This window comes from Rhodnius prolixus, unplaced genomic scaffold, assembly GCF_049639745.1.
Source record: "Rhodnius prolixus isolate KJV_2025 unplaced genomic scaffold, Rpr scaffold_5, whole genome shotgun sequence".
NCBI classification, from domain to species: Eukaryota; Metazoa; Arthropoda; class Insecta; order Hemiptera; family Reduviidae; genus Rhodnius; species Rhodnius prolixus.
The window spans coordinates 32,883,959-32,904,484 of record NW_027411624.1 but is presented as its reverse complement, the minus strand read 5'-3'; the positions used below and the strand labels follow the sequence as shown (position 1 = coordinate 32,904,484).

Genomic DNA, 20,526 nt, shown 5'->3' with positions numbered 1-20,526 from the left:
CTTGTAAAACTAGCCAAGATTTCCTTTTTTACCCACTTTTGTGAAGTTCTGTTTCCAAAATAAGCCGACCTAAAGAGTATAATACTGCCCTGGCATTCAAATCGAACTCCGCAAGCTATAAGTAAGGAAATTCTTGTAAAACTAGCCCAGATTTTCCACTTTTGCCCTATTTTGTGAAGTTCTGTTTCCAAAATAAGCCGACCTAAAGAGTATAATACTGCCCTGGCATTCAAATCGAACTCCGCAAGCTATAAGTAAGGAAATTCTTGTATAAATAGCCCAGATTTTCCACTTTTGCCCTATTTTGTGAAGTTCTCTTTCCAAAATAAGCCGACCTAAAGAGTATAATACTGCCCTGGCATTCAAATCAAACTCCGCAAGCTATAAGTAAGGAAATTCTTGTAAAACTAGCCCAGATTTTCCACTTTTGCCCTATTTTGTGAAGTTCTCTTTCCAAAATAAGCCGACCTAAAGAGTATAATACTGCCCTGGCATTCAAATCGAACTCCGCAAGCTATAAGTAAGGAAATTCTTGTAAAACTAGCCCAGATTTTCCACTTTTGCCCTATTTTGTGAAGTTCTCTTTCCAAAATAAGCCGACCTAAAGAGTATAATACTGCCCTGGCATTCAAATCGAACTCCGCAAGCTATAAGTAAGGAAATTCTTGTAAAACTAGCCCAGATTTTCCACTTTTGCCCTATTTTGTGAAGTTCTGTTTCCAAAATAAGCCGACCTAAAGAGTATAATACTGCCCTGGCATTCAAATCAAACTCCGCAAGCTATAAGTAAGGAAATTCTTGTAAAACTAGCCCAGATTTTCCACTTTTGCCCTATTTTGTGAAGTTCTGTTTCCAAAATAAGCCGACCTAAAGAGTATAGTACTGCCCTGGTATTCAAATCGAACTCCGCGAGCTAAAACTAAGGAATTTCTAGTATAACTATCCCAGATTTTCATTTTTGCTCTCTTTTGTGATGTTCTGTTTCCAAAATAAGCCGACCTAAAGAGTTTAATACTGCCCGGGCATTCAAATCGAACTCTGCGAGCTAAAACTAAGGAATTTCTTGTAAAACTAGCCAAGATTTCCTTTTTTACCCACTTTTGTGAAGTTCTGTTTCCAAAATAAGCCGACCTAAAGAGTATAATACTGCCCTGGCATTCAAATCGAACTCCGCAAGCTATAAGTAAGGAAATTCTTGTAAAACTAGCCCAGATTTTCCACTTTTGCCCTATTTTGTGAAGTTCTGTTTCCAAAATAAGCCGACCTAAAGAATATAATACTGCCCTGGCATTCAAATCGAACTCCGCAAGCTATAAGTAAGGAAATTCTTGTAAAACTAGCCCAGATTTTCCACTTTTGCCCTATTTTGTGAAGTTCTGTTTCCAAAATAAGCCGACCTAAAGAGTATAATACTGCCCTGGCATTCAAATCGAACTCCGCAAGCTATAAGTAAGGAAATTCTTGTAAAACTAGCCCAGATTTTCCACTTTTGCCCTATTTTGTGAAGTTCTGTTTCCAAATAAGCCGACCTAAAGAGTATAGTACTGCCCTGGCATTCAAATCGAACTCCGCGAGCTAAAACTAAGGAATTTCTAGTATAACTATCCCAGATTTCCATTTTTGCTCTCTTTTGTGATGTTCTGTTTCCAAAATAAGCCGACCTAAAGAGTTTAATACTGCCCTGGCATTCAAATCGAACTCTGCGAGCTAAAACTAAGGAATTTCTAGTAAAACTAGCCCAGATTTTCCATTTTTGTCCTCTTTTGTGAAGTTCTGTTTCCAAAAGAAGCCGACCTAACGAGTGTAATACTGCCCAGGCATTCAAATCGAACTCCGCGAGCTAAAAGTAAGGAATTTCTTGTAAAACTAGCCAAGATTTCCTTTTTTACCCACTTTTGTGAAGTTCTGTTTCCAAAATAAGCCGACCTAAAGAGTATAATACTGCCCTGGCATTCAAATCGAACTCCGCAAGCTATAAGTAAGGAAATTCTTGTAAAACTAGCCCAGATTTTCCACTTTTGCCCTATTTTGTGAAGTTCTGTTTCCAAAATAAGCCGACCTAAAGAGTATAATACTGCCCTGGCATTCAAATCGAACTCCGCAAGCTATAAGTAAGGAAATTCTTGTATAAATAGCCCAGATTTTCCACTTTTGCCCTATTTTGTGAAGTTCTCTTTCCAAAATAAGCCGACCTAAAGAGTATAATACTGCCCTGGCATTCAAATCAAACTCCGCAAGCTATAAGTAAGGAAATTCTTGTAAAACTAGCCCAGATTTTCCACTTTTGCCCTATTTTGTGAAGTTCTGTTTCCAAAATAAGCCGACCTAAAGAGTATAGTACTGCCCTGGTATTCAAATCGAACTCCGCGAGCTAAAACTAAGGAATTTCTAGTATAACTATCCCAGATTTTCATTTTTGCTCTCTTTTGTGATGTTCTGTTTCCAAAATAAGCCGACCTAAAGAGTTTAATACTGCCCTGGCATTCAAATCGAACTCTGCGAGCTAAAACTAAGGAATTTCTTGTAAAACTAGCCAAGATTTCCTTTTTTACCCACTTTTGTGAAGTTCTGTTTTCCAAAATAAGCCGACCTAAAGAGTTTAATACTGCCCTGGCATTCAAATCGAACTCCGCAAGCTATAAGTAAGGAAATTCTTGTAAAACTAGCCCAGATTTTCCACTTTTGCCCTAGTTTGTGAAGTTCTGTTTCCAAAATAAGCTGACCTAAAGAGTATAGTACTGCCCTGGCATTCAAATCGAACTCCGCGAGCTAAAACTAAGGAATTTCTAGTATAACTATCCCAGATTTCCATTTTTGCTCTCTTTTGTGATGTTCTGTTTCCAAAATAAGCCGACCTAATGTATATCATACAACCCTGGGATGAAAATTGAACTCCGCAAGCTAAAACTAAGGAATTTCTAGTAAAACTAGCCCAGATTTTCCATTTTTGTCCTCTTTTGTGAAGTTCTGTTTCCAAAAGAAGCCGACCTAATGTATATCATACAACCCTGGAATGAAAATGGAACTTTGAAAACGTAAAATAAGGAACTTTTAGCAAAGCTGGCCATGATTTTGTATTTTTTCCCTTTTTAGTGAACTATTACTTTCTAAACAAGCCAACCTTAAGAGTATCATACAACCATGGCGTGAAAATTGATCTATCCTTCTACTTTTTGGTGCAGAAACTGCTCCACCGATTAATTCCAAGTTTTCAAATTTTTCTGGTTTCTTGAGATTGCTGTGGAAGCGCAAGTGCCTTTATCACCCAGTTTTACCTAATCAGTTGATTGATCATGTGGATCTATTAGGAGTCATTGATCATTAACTGACCTCACTTTTGTAGATTCTTTCGCTTCCCTTCATTGTTTTTTGAGAGAAGAAGTGTGTCAAGAAAGAATGTATGATAAAAATATTCTTCTATCTTAAATGAGTCCTTAAAAATGTAAGGAATGTATCGCTGAAATTCCCGATTTATGCGAGAACAACTCTTCATTAATTGCATCACCATAATTGATCTTGAAATCTGTAGAAGTAGAAATCATCCTTCTCAAGCTTACTGGATGATATTTTTGATAGTCTGAAACAGGATCCATTGTAATAAAATGCAATGCGATTTTGCAAAGCAATGGTACCGATCTAAATTTTACCCTAGATACCACCTAATCATTGAACCGTATCACCTTGTTTTAGGTCACTTATATTTGTTTTAATTGTTTCATTAATTCAGTCTATCATTTTCTTGAATAAATATTTGAATGATTTGCAATATTAGTTTTTATATTTTTTAATTATTTTGTATTTAAGATTAATTAATATTAGTGTTTTGGAAATTACGTATTAAATACGGAGGCCCCTAATAAAACTAAAAGTTACGAACCATAAAAAGGGAACTTGTTCTACTAACCGTGAATGGTGAAACAATTATGTAAAAATTATAATGTGTAATCGAGAGCATGCAGAACATACGAGTATGTGGAGTGATTGAAATTATATTTGCGCTATTAAATAACCTGAATCAATTGCAATCGTTTGTAGGCGGATTGTTTATTTTTGAAGAGTATGTTTGTACAATTTCTCTTTGTTCCTAAAAATAAGATCGAACCATTCCTCAAGATATACCTTAAAACATTTCAGGCACAACTGTCTCTTTCACTGGTGACCCATGGAATTCTTTTTTATGACGCTAAGTCCTCTCGTTGTATTTCCTGAATCTCTTCGGTGTTTAAAAAAAGGCTATTTTGTTTAAAAAGACACATTTTGAGTTTGGTAGAAAAAAGTCACAGTCAAGGAGATAAATAGGTAGTACAGAATCTGATGATCACTGATACGATGTGTCTGTATTTAAAATTGCTTAATAAGATCCCACATTGATGGCCATTTCGTTAGTAACCTTTTCCTGATTTTTCCTTATTCCCACCGCCAATGTTCTTACGCCATCCTCGATGTTCTTGGAGAACCAACGCATCTTGGGCGTCCTCCCATACATGAGTGAAAGCCTTACACTCGTAACAAAATAATACTTCTACAAACACATTTTTTACTTCAAGCTCTTTCAATGACAGATCAGTCGGTTGAATAGTAGCTTAACAGCTTCAAATTCTGCTTAGTTCAGAGATGAACAATAGTTTAAGTATGGTGCAGAATGTGACAAACAGAAAATTTACTGTGGCGGTTGGCGCACTATTTCGAAAGTTCTGCCTATTTTTTAACACTCTCCATAGCTTAATTATTCAGTTAGAGCGAAGCAGGCCATTTTAAGCAACATTTTGGTAAAGAATAGGATTGCAAGTAGTTTACAGTATATGAGTAAATATAAGTACCTGCTCAGCTTATTTAAAGTAGCTTATTAACATTATATTATTTGCAGCTTCCTTGACCTTTGTAACATGTTGAGATAATACAATAGTACTTCTCCATGTCGTGTAAATTTAACTGACTAGAGTGTTGTAATCTAGCGTCAAGAATCGATCTGTTACAAGTTTTTCTGCAATATAATAACAGATAATTTTTTAAAGTCATCTACTCTGTTAGAAAATACTTGCTAAATTTTTAAAATTTTTGTTTATAATTTCGTAATTAAAGTTTTACGAGACAAATCTCGTAGATAGAGATAATATAATTTTTCTAATCAACTCTAAAAAAAGAAAAGAACTAAATCCCACTTATTTAGAATAGTGCCTTTTATTGGTATCGATTTTTACTTTTATTAATATTATTTATTTTTTTGTGTACAAATTGAAACCAACACTTGCTCTAGCAAAGTAACTTAATTATTTTCTATTGTATATGACGAGGTGTGGTTTGATTTTTAAATATCGGCCCTGAAAGTTGTCAGGAAATTTACACTTAGAACTTCCGTAAGTTGATGTTGGTTAACTGAAATATGTAATTCTTTAATTTCATTTAAAACCTACATTCATTTGTTGATTAGTTCTAGTAATTCTAAGTTATTATTGCCAAGAAAAGCAACTTTTTTTTTAGTACCTAATTGAAGATGTACTAGTAGATTTCCCTGTCTTAAGTTAGTAGGACATAACTCGGCAAGAACTCTTTTTCCTAGTGTCCTTGCACGAATAACGCCATGAAGTTGAGGAGTGGTGGACAAGTATATAAGAAACGGTAAGAACGTTCCATGTGCGTCACATAATCACACCTGGCCGTCATGATAGGGACTGTAAGTATAGGTTTTTTTTTAAATTATTACTATCTATTATTAATCTTCTTCTTTTTTTTTTTTTTGGTTTGCAGCTTTCTTTTATATTTTAGTTCAGGAACAGGTGAATGAGCAATCTAAGGAATTTCTTCTTTGATTCTGTGATTGATGAAATTGACTTAAATGGAAAACATTTTGAAGTAGGAGTGTTCTTTTTATTTGATTTCTGCAAGTGTGAATATATTTATTGTCCTGTACGTGAAACAGAGCAAAAAGAAAAAAAAACCCGTGAGGAAAACATTTATTGATGGTTTTAAATGATTTTTAAAAATCATTTTAGACTTTTCGTTTCATTGTGATTATATTTGTGTAATGTGACATATTAGTTTTCCTATTTTATAAAAAGGATTTAAAGGATCTAAAATCATGTTGGGTCTAAGAGCATTTTTTTTTTAATTTAAATAATTTTCTTGGTATCTTTTAATTATTTTTTACTATTATTCATTAGTGCCCCCCAATTTGGCAAAACTTAAATTTTAGTAGTTCAACTTCTTTATATAGTGATGAACAAATTGAAAATATTAATAAAAATAATAACTTTCAATTTCTTCTATAAAAGAAATTTAAACTGAAATATAAAACTAATTTAATCATTTTTTAATGAACTCAAACATAACCATTATTCATGTTTGTATTTTTTCATTTTGTTTTCAATCAATATTCCAAATTGAACTAACACAAGGAGTGTACATTTTAAGTTTTCCTGAGCATGTAATAATGCATTTTTTGTCTCCCTTAAGATTATGTTTAAAAAAAATCGCAAAAGTTTCAATTCAAATTCTATTTTTACTCATTTAGTTTTTACTAATACGTTTTGATTTTGATTCCTTAACTTTGCCTACACTATATACTTTATTCTTTTTTTTTCCACTAATAATTTAAAAAAAATTCCCGGGAAAGTTATTTTGGGGTTCTCATCTTAGATTTTTTGCTAATATGGACATAGACCACTAATCTAGGATTTTTTATTCGTTTAAACTGGGTTCCATTCGCGATCTAGGCCTCGGATTTTATTTAATGGCGTAATTTAAAAGCAATTTATTTTTAAATTATATTAGCTATAATTACTTAGGACGTAAAGCTCGTCAGAAAACAAACAGGCAGTACCAAACTTTTATCAATCTTCGAAAATGAATAATAGAAAAGGAGAGCTTAGATGACAGAATCTTATTGATTTAAAGTAGATGAAATAATTTCACACCAGATTTTCCTTTAAATTGAAAGCACAGTCTAATTTGGATTGCTTGAAAATTACTGATTTTTGTTTACTGTGGTCAATCTTACAACCTTGATAGTTATTGAATTATTCTTTTCAGATAATAGTAATCTTCAAATTATGGTGAAACGGTACATGAAGTTTTTTTTTTGTCTAAATGATAATGATACTACTATTTGAAAGGGTTATTTTGTATTATTTCTCGTCCACTAGACTATACATCTATAAATTAATTGTTGCAACATAACGGTATGTCCAAAGGCTCAATTCATAAGGAAGTCCATATCTGACCTTCTCGTTTTTTACTTTCACCAGCTTAAATATGCCAATCACAAATTTTAATAGTTACACTTATTATTATTAATTAGTACTTTTTTTAACAAGATTAATTTTAACAAGATTGTAAATAACTGATAACTAATTTCTTAATTTGTGATATTTACGATATGAAGAAATTATAATTTTAATTGGTTCCTATTGATAAAATATACTGTACAACTCTCCGATATACCATAACTAGCAAAATTTTGTTGACTAGAGTGTTTTGGATCAATATATGTTTTTTGTTTTCTCTGACTAATTCAATACTATAAAATATTTTTGGAATTTCTTGGCTATTAGTGATATAATATCCAGTTGACCTTGCAATCTGTATGCATTCCCTCTCGTTTGCACTTTGATCTAAAATTTGTTAGTTTCTTGTTTCTTGATTGCCTGATATAAATACTTTCTGACAGGTGACTATTTTTAACCTTTGCTTTGAGTATTTTTTTTTTTTTTGTTCTTTACATGAATTCCAAATCTTTCTCGTTCTTTCCTCTATCTTATTATTAATGTAGTGTGATAGTAATAGTATAAGCACAAAGGCCTTCTCTACAGTCTTCCTCTAATTCTTATTTCTTCTGGGTAGCCTACTAATTACTAATGCATTAGTTCCTTTCTACTAGTTTTAGCCAATGTAGAGGAGTTTTTCTTTTATCTTTTGCATTTTTGGTTTCCCATAACACAATAATCGTTTAGGATGTCATGTGCATCCATACTCTTCTTTGGCTTATCCACTTCAACCTTAACATGGGGCACCACAGGTTACTATTTATCCTTATCTATTAATAACATTAAGTGTATATTGGATTTGCTTATCGACCTAAAAACTTTTGAGACTTCTATCTAATAATATTAATGCTATTTTCAGGTTTGTTTAGTGGCGTTAGCAGGCCTAACAGTGGCCCAATACCAGCAAGGTGATCCAAGGAATGCTGCTATTTTAACCGATTCTAGATATCTAAATGGGGATGGAAAATTTGGCGCATCTTATACACAAGAAGATGGTGTACAATTCAAAGAAGAATCCGATCCTGATGGTACCAGAAGAGGAACCTACAGTTATGTGGATCCGTCTGGCCAGAGGAAAACAGTATCCTATACAGCTGGCAAACATGGATTTCTAGCATCTGGAGACCATTTACCAGTTGGTCCAGCTTCCATCCCACAGTACACTCCAGATCCTAGATACAATCCACCAGCAGAACCAGAGTACAGGCCAGCACCACAACAGTATAATCCACCACCGCAACCACAATACAACCCTCCACCACAACAGGTGTACCGTCCACAACCTCAGCCACAACCGGCATACCGTCCACAGCCACAACCACAACAGGTATACCGTCCACAGCCCCAACCTGCGTACAATCCACCACAATCACAGCCAGTATATAGACCAGCACCAACAACGCCAGCACCTCATCGTTTCTTCCCACCTGGTAAGCTGAGCTTGAACAGGTCACCAGATGGTTACAGTTATACTTTCAATAAGAGCTAAACGTAAAAAAAAGCCTTCCTTTCCTAAAAAAAAAAGCAAAAGCTAATCGCCCAATCACGGCTGTGTGTACATATTTAAAATAAATTCGTTATTTAATTCGTTATTGTTATAATTAGCGAAATTTTTTTTCATTAAGAATTCCTTCTTGTCCACTTTTTTTTTTTATCGCCCAACTAAATGTCCTTGAACAGGGTCCTCAAATCTCTCCTGACATGGTAGGCGTCCTTGGTCACTCCGTTATTCCTGCCACGCCTCTGTTCAAGGATATATTCTACACTGCCTTAGCTATTATTACATCTCTATTTCTCTTCCACTTCCTTATCTCCTTCTATTACATTTCTTGCCTCTTAGTTTAGTCATTACACTGCACTCTTCATACGAAGCTATGATTTTATTAATTTGTCTTGTATAATATTAAGGAAACTTTAAAAAAGAAAAAGTCCAAAATTTGTTTTCTTGTATACAATAAAACTGTTTTTAAAACAAGATATTAAAATTTTGTAAATAAATTTTTTAGTTGTAAACGTTTCCTTTTTTATTTTACCTAAATTTCCTTTTGAATAATTTGTAATAAAGTATTATGATGATTTTATTAAAATAATGCAATTCAAATTTTTCATTAACACCGAATCTAAAATAGATGCTGCTTAAAGCAGACATTACCATTGGTATGGCCCTGAGTCCAAATAATATATTTATTAAATAAGTATAATAATAATTTTGATACATTCTAGACATTCTTTTTTTATTTTTATGTAATAATGAAGGAAATTTTGTTTTATAAAGCAATAAATTCTGCACATAAAGATGTAAATTCAAGGACAGTAGGAGTTTCAAAATGTAGATCCAAGGATACTGCAAGAAATATAAGCTCTAACGAAGTAAAAGTACCTAGTTTGGAATTAAAATTGAGATTTATACTAATGCTGAATATTTGATGAAATTAAAACAAGAATACAAATCTCAGCTAGATTTAGACTTATTCCTGGCAGAAAGGGAGCATTAGTGACAAAAATAAATGCAAAGGCACAATTCATTTCCATTTGGAGCAGCATTTGAACATATGAACAACTATTTGTGGCCTTATGAATTTATTAGATCTAGAATCGAACTCTCCAAGCACCACCAGTGCTCTTAATTCCTTAGGACATACTACATCAGTAGTTTGAAGACCATAATGATTGCCTGCAGGCCCAGGACACTTGCTTCCGAAAAAAGATACAGGTGGACTATAAAGTAGCCCTGCCTCCAAAATTACGAATGCAATTCGTAATGATGATCTACGGAACCGGTTTTTTATTTTATTTCACAAGGTCAGTGAAGAATATGACATTGACCGTTTAGTACTTTTTCTTACTGTAAAAGTTCTTTGTAATTTAATGTTCTTTGGACTTCTTAGTTTTATTGTTAATAACCGGAGATTATAGCGTAAAAATTATTTAATTTATTTTTACATTAATCATTATACGTAGGTAAGCGATTATTTAAGAGTTATTGGTCTTAAGTCCTACGTGGAAATCCCAGGCTGCTCTTAGATTTTCTGCTTCCAACAGTCTTTTTTAACACGATCCAATGATGGGTTACCAGTAACTCTGACTGGAGGCCGTCACTGAAAAAGACTTCGGATGCTAATGAGCTCAGATGTCGAGGTTCTTTAAATTAAAATATATAATATGTTTATTTCTAATTTTTTTACCCTCTTAAAAGTATTTTAACAAATTAATTTTTTACACAAAATAAGTGATTCGGTTTATTAATTCACAGAGTTCACAGAGCTTTTTCTCTGTCAAGGTGCACCCGCAGTAAGGTTTTCCTTTTCATTTAGTTTACTGTAAAATATCATTTCAGAAATATGACCTTGGTTTTGTTCCTATGCTGTCGAAAGGGGCGTGCCCCGTTACTAACCGGACATGTCCATTTGCACCTAAGAATGTTTTACTAAAGTTAAAAGATACCTTGGCATTTAAAAATCTTTTCTTCCAATTTACCGCTCCAGCTGGATTTGCAAAATATTGTTTATTTTTATTGGGATTACTTGTAAAAAATAATTAAAGTGGCTCCCTAATTCTAATTTCTTCTGCATAGACTACAATATTAGTTGGTAGAGTCGTTTGATAAAAAGTTGGAACAGACTAAAACAGATTTCGAACAATAATGACTAGTAATCAGTTTTGGCATTAGTAAGAGTCAAAAAGTCTGAGAGTATTTCTTTGAACTGAAGGTAAAATTAGAAATATTTCAAGAGCAGTTCCTACTTTTCTTTTTAGCAAGAATTTTCTCATCTCTTTCTCTAAGAAAAGTGATGAAGTTTCGTCAGAATAATTGTATTAAATGGATAAATCCAAAGATTAGCGTGACATAAAACAGATAGCTATACTACTTCTTAACGCATCTTGGTTGATAATTGCCTGGTCAATTTTGCCGGACATTTTCGGTATAATTTTGTCATAAACATTACAGTTATACTATCATTATTCTTTTCATTACGATCATAACTTATCTAGCCAAATAGACCCTCGGAGTCGAGAAGATATAGTCTTTTTGGCCCACCCAAGTAAAATCTAATCAATCTTCTCAACATAAATAGAAACTCAAGATTGTATCCGAAATGCTTGATAATATCAATGATTTTATTGCATAGCAAGCATGATTTTGACCATTCTGGTTTCATTTACATCCCATCTTTAGAGATTGAATCATCAAATGCAAGTAGAGAAGTTTGACTCCCATTTCTACAGTTATCACTTATCTGTCGTTATGATTACCAATGATAAATTGTGGTTCTACATTTTTTTTTTTTTAATTGCTTCTAGGCCTACAGAAAGTACAAGGTTCTTTCCGATTAATATATAACTTCTTGTCCTTAGCTATAATTAAGGATAACCGTTAGATTCAAAGCTGAAATATTCTTGCTTTTTTTACCTACCTCACGAAAAAACTTTTTTATTCCTTCCTTTCCTGCCAGAAACTCCCAAGTTGTTAAACTATATTTATACAACTACATTTATACGATAAACATTTTTAGTTTTAATAAATTTACAAATTAGAATTACCTTAAGAATTACAGTAAGAGAAAGTTGTAAGTTCGAACACTGATTCGAGTGTTTCTCGCCAGATTCACAACTAAATACTTAAAGTATTTATTTTATACTGGCGTTTTACGTTATTTTACGTTTATTTTCAGTATTATTCCGTTTTTATCTTGGAAAAACCTACTTCAGTCATTTATGTTTAAGTATATTATGTACATTATTTTATCTATACTTTTAGTATAAAACTAGATGATCTGGTGAAGTAAAATAGGCTTATTATATTGGACACCGCAGATCGGAGAAGTGCCGCTCTTCATCAACACTTGTGTATTAATTGGTCGCACACAAATCGCTTGGACAAATTGTGAAAACTATCAGTTAGGAAATCTACACAAACAAATATTTGAATTCCAAATCCTCGAACATGACTGTACTCTTTATCAAAACTTCAAGAGTGGTTTTAATGTAGGACATTTTAATTTATCCAAAACTGCAAGTTTCGAAGAAGAAATTGGTTTTGACTTTTCATGGAATTTGTTTTCTCTTTAGAAGACACCGGTCTAGCGAATCAAAGGTTAAACAAAAGGGCAAATCTAAAGCCTTTCTAAAGTGCCTAGAGTAAAATTTGATGTAAAATATTATACGTACTTTTAATTTGGGTCTATAAAACAGAAAACTTATTGATAAATTCATTAAAATAAAGGGTGCTTTACATGTTCAATGCAAATGGTTTTCATTAACACAACAATTAATTATTAAATTAACATTCTTAATGATTATCACAATAAGAACAAAATTGATCATCTAAGTCTAGTACAATTAATTGATCGCTCAAGGTCTCTAAGAAGGAAGATAGAATAGAATTTTTAATATTTTTTTGTTTTAAATTTAATTTCTATTGACCGCTGATATCATTACCAATCCTTACACTTTTCTTTTTACTTATGTCGATGACATGACAATCCCCACTAAAAAACCCTGACCTTGTTAATCGCTCTCTTCAATCCCATTTAGAATTCTTTGAGCCATGGCTAAAGAAATGGAGAGTTAAAATAAATGAAAACAAATGTGATTACATTCTTCCTCAGAATATAATAAATTTATTCAGCCAAAAACCAGCGTCACATTAACCGTATCACTTAGTTATTCAGGATGACAGTGTTAAATTTCCTCAGAAGAATCTGGCGAGACTTCTTCGTTCGTTCTTTTCCTTCATGAGGATTCGGATACATTGATATATGAAAGTGACTTTCTGACGTGGAGTACATTGAACCGGAGAGTAATCCGATCAGAGAAACAGACATTAGTGAACAGTCTTCCATAAATACTGTTACAATTTATCTCTATATTACCAGTTAATGCTTACAGGATTTATTTAACTGATTGCACCTGTTCACATTAAGTTTATTTTTTGTAGATGCAGAATTCTTGTAGGATTAGAAAGGCATTAAACATATTTATCGAATTTTTCAGGAAAAAAAACCTTGGGAGTTTCAAATGTTTATTTTTTTTTTGGATTTCTATCAGATTTAACAAGTATTTAATAAACATCAAAACTAAGAACCAGTAATTTTCTTTCTAATCTCTCGTATCAATTTTTGCAAAAGAGAGATTTAAACTGTTAGTACATTTGTAAATCTTCTGATGTATTATGTATTATTTTTGCTTAACAATAACACGTAACCATTCTACCTATTTCAAAATATATGATTAGTGTACATGAACGAATGCCAATTATATCAGGCAGGCATAACATACATTCTGCATACTCCTACAAAACTATACATTGTAAAGTCAATTACAACCTATATTTTTCTGGATTAATGTATATTATAAAGTGGATATAATATAAAATTGATTTAAATATCATTTACACGCGAAGTGTGATACATTGAAAACTTCTCAAAAACATTGTGGACTGTCAAGTGGAGAAGTAGACACTTTAGGCCAGTATGCGACTATAAAGATCATCTCACTAACCTCTCCTTTCAAAAATGGCACACCTCTAAGAGGTTCCTCTGGTAATTGTCCCTGACCAGTTTGAATGCCTTTACCCAAAACATCTCCTCTGGGTGGGATTAATTATCAGGGCTTCTATGCAGATTATGGAGAGAAGAAAGAAACGGCCCTTTGAAGAAAGAATGCGATAAAATCGTTAATTAATATGAAGAAGAAGGTTTACTCCTGCTAGATCAGCCAAGGAACTAACGCTGCGCTGCGTGGGGGCTCACTTAAGACGCCGAAATAAGAGATGGCCCAAAGCGATAAATTTTCTTTGTTTACGAATATTCTCATTAAATCCATTCTACTCGTGGGAAATTAACTTCTTGACGAGTGTGCAACCTTAGGAAAGACGTTGATTCACCGAGATTACTTCCGTGACCATTTTAAATGTATAGACATTACAAATAGTCTGTAATTAATTCCAAAAATAAAAAGAACTAGGTACGGAAACACTTGCTGTGAAAACAAAAATTCCACAAATGTTTCAGTAGAATCTTCGCCTTTCTTTACATATTTGGCTTTTCAGGAAGATCATTCTAAATATATTTAAGAAGTAGATTGGAATCGTCCCATACATTCATTTTTCTGTAAAAGAATAAAATAAATAATCATAGGTGCAAACAGATGTTAACCAAACTACATATTTCCTTTTGATGTAGGTGCTATTATAATGATAATATTAAATCTGATGACCTACCTTTCTTTCACTTTTTCTGGCCAAGGTTACTACTATAATTATGTTGCTACTCAGCCAGGAAATAGAAATGTAACAATTTTTTGTTTTAAATTTTTATTTCCTTAATATTGCAAAACATTCAACTCTGAAGATAATTAAAGGAAGTGAATCTTTGACAGATAAATTGGCCATCCTAATTTCATTTTCTTCTTATTATTTTACTACCTTTTATTTTGAAACGTTCAAACTATATAATGGTGTAAATAGACCGCAGACCTCATTATTTGATTGATGTAATCGCTAGTTGTTCGTCGTAATATTGTTTCTTAAAATTTGTTTTCATAATCATTGTCAACTTTCTTTTAGAATATTTTATAGAATTATATCGCCGTATTAATTTAATCTGATCATTTCTAATTTGAAAGATAACTTAACTTTAATGGGATATCTAAGGGAAATTAATTTTTTTGTTAAGGAACTTGACAACCTTCATTCTTTAAGCTTCATGGTCAATGAAATAATTGCTATAAAATGCTTTTTCATTAGAATTCAGATTTTGGGAATAGGTTTTTACAGAATAAACTCTGAACTATACATTTACAATTTATTCTATAACCTCATATAAAAAAAATAATAATTTAACCTATTTTTTTACATAAACAGCCGTATCCTAGTAGAAAGGACAAGTAATTTAGAGTTGCAGTCTACGACTTAGGAATCATTGATTGCCGTATCCAACCCCGTGTCTGTAAGTTTAGACTGTACATTTTTATATACATTTTTTTTTTTTTATCAGTCTATCGATATGTTGACAATAGAGGTAGGATTGAATTTTATATACCAAAACAAAAAGATCACAAATATTTAGTAACTGGAACTAAATGTATAGCCACCACTACCTACAGCTAAACTGTTTTGGCCAAGAGGTTCTTTGACTTGTGGTTGATAAGCTGGTTGCTGGTATTGTGGCTGAGCTTGGTATTGTGCTTGAGGTTGTGGCTGGTATTGTGGCTGAGCTTGGTATTGAGGCTGGGCTTGGTATTGCACTTGAGGTTGGTATTGTTGCTGAGGCTGGTATTGTGGTTGAGCTTGGTATTGTGGAGCAGAAGCCAATTGTGGTACAGGTGCTGGACCAACTGGTAAATGATCGCCGCTAGGCTGGAAACCATTCTTACCAGCTACATAGGAGACTGTTCTCCTTTGTCCAGAAGGATCTACGTAACTATAAGTGCCACGTCTTGTACCATCTGGATCGGATTCTTCTTTAAATTGCACACCATCTTCCTGGGTGTATGATGCACCAAATTTTCCATCACCATTCAGATATCTTTCCTCTGATAATATAGCAGCGTTTCTAGCATCACCAGTATACTGTGCGGCAGGACGGAAAGCTGGTTGAGCTTGCTGTGGATAGTATCCCTGGGCTGGCTGTTGGTAACCTTGTGGCTGGTATAAGGTGTTATCAGGGCCGGCATGGGAGTATGGTTTCTCATATTTCTCTGGGATATATGTGCCATCATCCCCATCATCTCCGGCCTGTTGGTCGCACACAGCCAGATACACCAATCCACAAAAGATTAACTAAAACAAAATAGAAGACTCAATATAACATTTTTATCAAAATAAATAAATAAAATCTAAAGAACGTAAACCATTTTCACGGAACTTTCGATCTATTCGTCAAATTTCTTTTAAACATGAAGGTTTACTGATACAATATCATAAATACTGTACGACTCATATTATAAATGCATCATCGTACGAATAGAAGACTTGACTTGAACCTCTCCCAGAATACCTTCAAGATCAAGGCTTTTCCAAATCGTAGTTGCTCGGAAAAATGTTTCAATTTGGCTCAAAGGAATGATTCACTGCCCAGTCCCAGGACATTGCTTTTTAAGGAAACATCTACATAGGAGGAGATTAAAAAAGGAACCACCTTGGAGGAAGAGCACAGAGGAGGATGGCTCCCTTTGTATTCTACACAAAAATGATTCTCTAAGTGGGGCCAGCAAACTGTAGCCGAACTAGAAATAACGATTTTTGTTCGCTCCGTCTCAGAATGATTTTAGGCTGATATGATATATTTGAAAGGCGGAAGGGCGAAATGAATAGATAAATGTTTATAACGAAGTTATAATGAAGAAAAATAAAAATGGAATTTTCGTCATAATAATACCGGAAACCGAACAAGTAATTTAGCAAAAAACCACACTTCCACTGAAATCAACCTACTTTCTTCAAACTGACAATATTTTAAGCACTAGTTGAAATTACTAACTGTGTATTATACTAAAAATCTCAGTTATTAGGCGCCATAGAATCCCTTAAATCTTTTTTCTTTTTTAAAAAAAGATAGATAAAACCCAGAAGTACTAGCAAAAAAAAAATGGTACTTTGAAACCTTTGAGATATTGAATTGTAATTAGCATAATGTTGAAATACCGCTTTCATTAACTGCCCGAATTAATTTAGTAAGGCAAGGGCAAAGGTTTCTTGACTTAATCACTTTCCAAAGAGATTTTACCTTAAAAAAAACATTATTAATTAAATTTTAACTAATTTACTAGTGCGAATAATCTTTATAATGATTATCTTTGTTGAATACATATTATCTGCGTGGTAATATGGATTATATTCTGACAAACTATAAGTTTTTGCTGTCATAAATATGCTTTTGTTTAAAAAAGAAATTATAAAGTATATAATAGAAGAACTTACAGTCTTTATCATGTTGTGAGCTCTCACTTACTAGGTGCAACTCTTAATTTGTAAATGTGAAAGAGCGAACGTAGCAGGGCACTTATATACATACACTCCTGCAGGGAGGTTCAGGGTTAGTTAATCCCCCCTCTTTCGACGCTAATACCTCAGGGGACAGAAACCTGGTACATATTACTTACTTCCTCCGAATTGCCTCGAATTTTAGTATAATTTTCCTTTACTTTTTTTTAAAAGTATATTATTATTTTTTTCTTAAAGAAACTGCATTGTTTGAGGATTGGTGTGCTTCAAAAGTAAAGTAGATATGATCTAGATTTATTCTTCTTAGACATTATATTAAAATCTGAATTTTAACACTAACATTAACACCTATTTTTCACCCAAATTAAGAAAGTATTAATGCCAAATATTAAGAAAAGAATGTTACTATATTTGTTTTTCTAATCTGTTCCTGCATTGGATGAAAGTAAAAGGTAGTTTACTGCATGCTCCGTGCATAATTTTACTAATATTAATATTTTTTCAAGTTTCCCTAATACTGAAGAAATTAATGTAAACTCAACGCAGAAGTATTAACCTTGGTACCTTCCAAACAATTGAAAATGTGGTTAGGACCACAGTGCTGTTTAATTTCCTAGATAATAAATAATTTAAAGTTGTAAATAATTTTTTTGCGTTTTTTCTCATGAAACACATTTGGGTTCATCTTAATTTTCTCATCAACTTTTGGGCTGTAACGTCCATAAAGGACTTTACTAAATCCTCCATCCAGCTAACTGCACTTACTAACACTATTCCAGATTACTTCTGCTCTCCCGGCTCATTGATTAGTTCCACAATTTCTCAGATTCCAGCAATAACTTGCATTTCTTCGAGGAAAAAATCAAAAAGCCCAAACGACTAGTTTAAAAACATCAGAAATAACTCCCCAGCAAAATATTGTTTGTTCCATTTCGCTTTTGTAAATTTTACTTTAACAAAACCTAAATACACTGATGCAAATAGAAACTGGACGAGCTTTAAAGTCATCCGGAGACGTTGAATGAATAAGAAACCAATAATCTATAAACGTATGTTATATTTGCAAGATGATGTTTCAAAATAGGATAGGACTGGTCCACGACTGTATAACAAACACCTCTTAGAAGCAAGTAACATTAAGATACAAATCAATCAAAAAGAAAAAAATCAAGCTGCAATATGAAGACAAAAAATAACGAATATTTGGAAAGATGTAGCGACCCATCTGGAGAGTGACCAGTTCAGCGCATTAATCTCCTGACATATTGAACTTTTTGAAAAGAAGTAAAGAAGCACTAATTGATGAATTACCTTCAATTACCTTCACAATTTAAAAATTAGATTATAACTAATAACTGACGATGCTCTAACATGAAAGAAACATTCTTTTGTTGTAATTGATGACTATGAAATATTGAGTATTTTAATTTTATTATGTTACGTTTATTATTTCAGGAAAAACTTTTCCTAATTATTAAGATTTAGAATTTTTTTTTCCCTATTTCTGTTTCCACTTCCTTACGAACTCTATTGAAAATTAACATATTCTTCTTTCTTTAAGCCAATATTCTTGTTTGACATTTAGAACAAGCATAAAAAAATTGTTCTTTCAATGCCATTTGCTTGAATTTAAAAATCAAGTTCATTTATTAAAGGAAATGTAGTGGTCGAAAAATGCTATTAATAAGAAAAATTCACATATTGAGAAGTTGAAGATGAGTTTTTAATACTAGTTTCAGATCCTAAAATATAAAAGCTTAAGTTTTCTGGAGGAACTTATCTTTAATTCAAATTGTGTCGCATTTTTCTCGTTTCCAATTTGTTTGTTTTATTTGCTCCAATATTCTTATCCAGTTATGTATTGCTAAATTAATTGCTGATTTAAAAATTGTTATTTAACTGAAATTAAATAAGTTTATAACCTCGGAAGTCGAGCCGGCTATAAGGAAACGTTTTTAACTACATAAAATATCACTCTGACAATTCGGTAACGGATTTAATTATTATCTTTTTCTTAATGATTTTACTTATTTATTTTTACAATATAAATGCATAAATTAAAGGTGATATTTTATTAGCTTACTCCTAATTAGCTCATCTACTTTATTAAAGCACTTGATTAGTTTGATTTTTACTTTCTCTCATCCTCCTAAGAGAAAATATTATAATTGTGCAGAATTTTTATTTTACACCGAAAATATCTTTTTTTAAGCTTTCTTGAGTTTGAAAAATTGGGTTTTTAGATATTGTTCTATGTTTGTAGCCACCTCATCATTTCGCTTTGACATGAACAGAAGATTTCATTCAAAATCCTTCAAAGTAATGTGAGTCACACCATATTATTTTGTGTACTGTCCATTTTTAGTTTTCACAAGAAGGGATTTCTTAGCTTGTTATTCTTTCCTTTTTTTTTTTTTAAAACTTTGTTTCCGCTCATTCTAAATTAAACAACCAATTTTATCTACAACTGGATCTTAAATACCTTTCAGCAAATGTTATTTAATAAATACCTTCAAATAAATTAAGAAGACAACAAATTGAAATTTTATCTTTATCTTCATAATAAATAAATAAAGTGGCCGACTTCGTTTCAAAAATAAAACGCTACTTATTTCTTTAAAAAATATAAAGAAATAAATTTTAGGGTTCTTTTGAATTAATATATGAATTTATTGGATGGTATTTGCTAAGATCATCAGAGTGCTCTATTCCGTAGGGTTAAGTGTAGGAGTATACGACAACTGTTTAGTCGGATACTTAATAGGAAAACCAGGTACTGGTTTGATCAAGTATTATTTTGAAGCAGCGTTGGCAGGATTTGAATGACTTTACCCTCGGAATATTTGACTCAATTTGTAAGGATGGCATACTACGTTCGCAATACTCTTTCTAAGGCGAAAAAGAGTACTCGGCACAAGTATTTCAGTTATTTCAAAACTAAACTTTACTGGATAGTAAGTTTATCTCTTTAGTAAAGTGTACATATGTAGTAAGCACTTGTGATTAATTACTAAATGTCCATTTAAAATAATGGGGGAAAGAATAGAAAGACCTGTAAAATCTATAATTAGTTTTGTTATTTATAAAAGTTAAAATAAAACAAAAAATACACTTAATAATTTTCACAGTTACAATTAGCAAATTATACTCCGTGTCATTATTCATCTTTTTTAAATTAACAATTGTTCACTTCAATTTTGTTTATAAATATTAGATATTAAAGTAAACAAAATAGTTCTGCTGAGCCGTCATTACTCTTCAATTCTACATTCATAATATTGTTTTTCTCTCCAAAAGAGTTTCATTAATAAATTCATT

The 20,526-nt window shown here is 32.4% G+C and overlaps 2 protein-coding genes across 2 annotated transcripts; one reads left to right on the top strand and one right to left on the bottom strand.

Annotated features, from left to right (window-relative positions):
* Positions 1-5,532: 5,532 nt before the first annotated feature.
* On the top strand, positions 5,533-8,863 carry Cpr100A (Cuticular protein 100A). The gene is made up of 2 exons (XM_074134977.1): positions 5,533-5,674; positions 8,122-8,863. Exons 1-2 carry the CDS (start codon positions 5,663-5,665, stop codon positions 8,749-8,751), a joined length of 642 nt encoding a protein of 213 aa, XP_073991078.1. The 5' UTR covers positions 5,533-5,662; the 3' UTR covers positions 8,752-8,863.
* A 6,190-nt stretch (positions 8,864-15,053) lies between these two features.
* Positions 15,054-17,341, bottom strand: LOC141458747 (uncharacterized). The gene is made up of 2 exons (XM_074137125.1): positions 17,185-17,341; positions 15,054-16,044 (listed from the first exon to the last, which is right to left on the bottom strand). Exons 1-2 carry the CDS (start codon positions 17,194-17,196, stop codon positions 15,328-15,330), a joined length of 729 nt encoding a protein of 242 aa, XP_073993226.1. The 5' UTR covers positions 17,197-17,341; the 3' UTR covers positions 15,054-15,327.
* Positions 17,342-20,526: the final 3,185 nt, after the last annotated feature.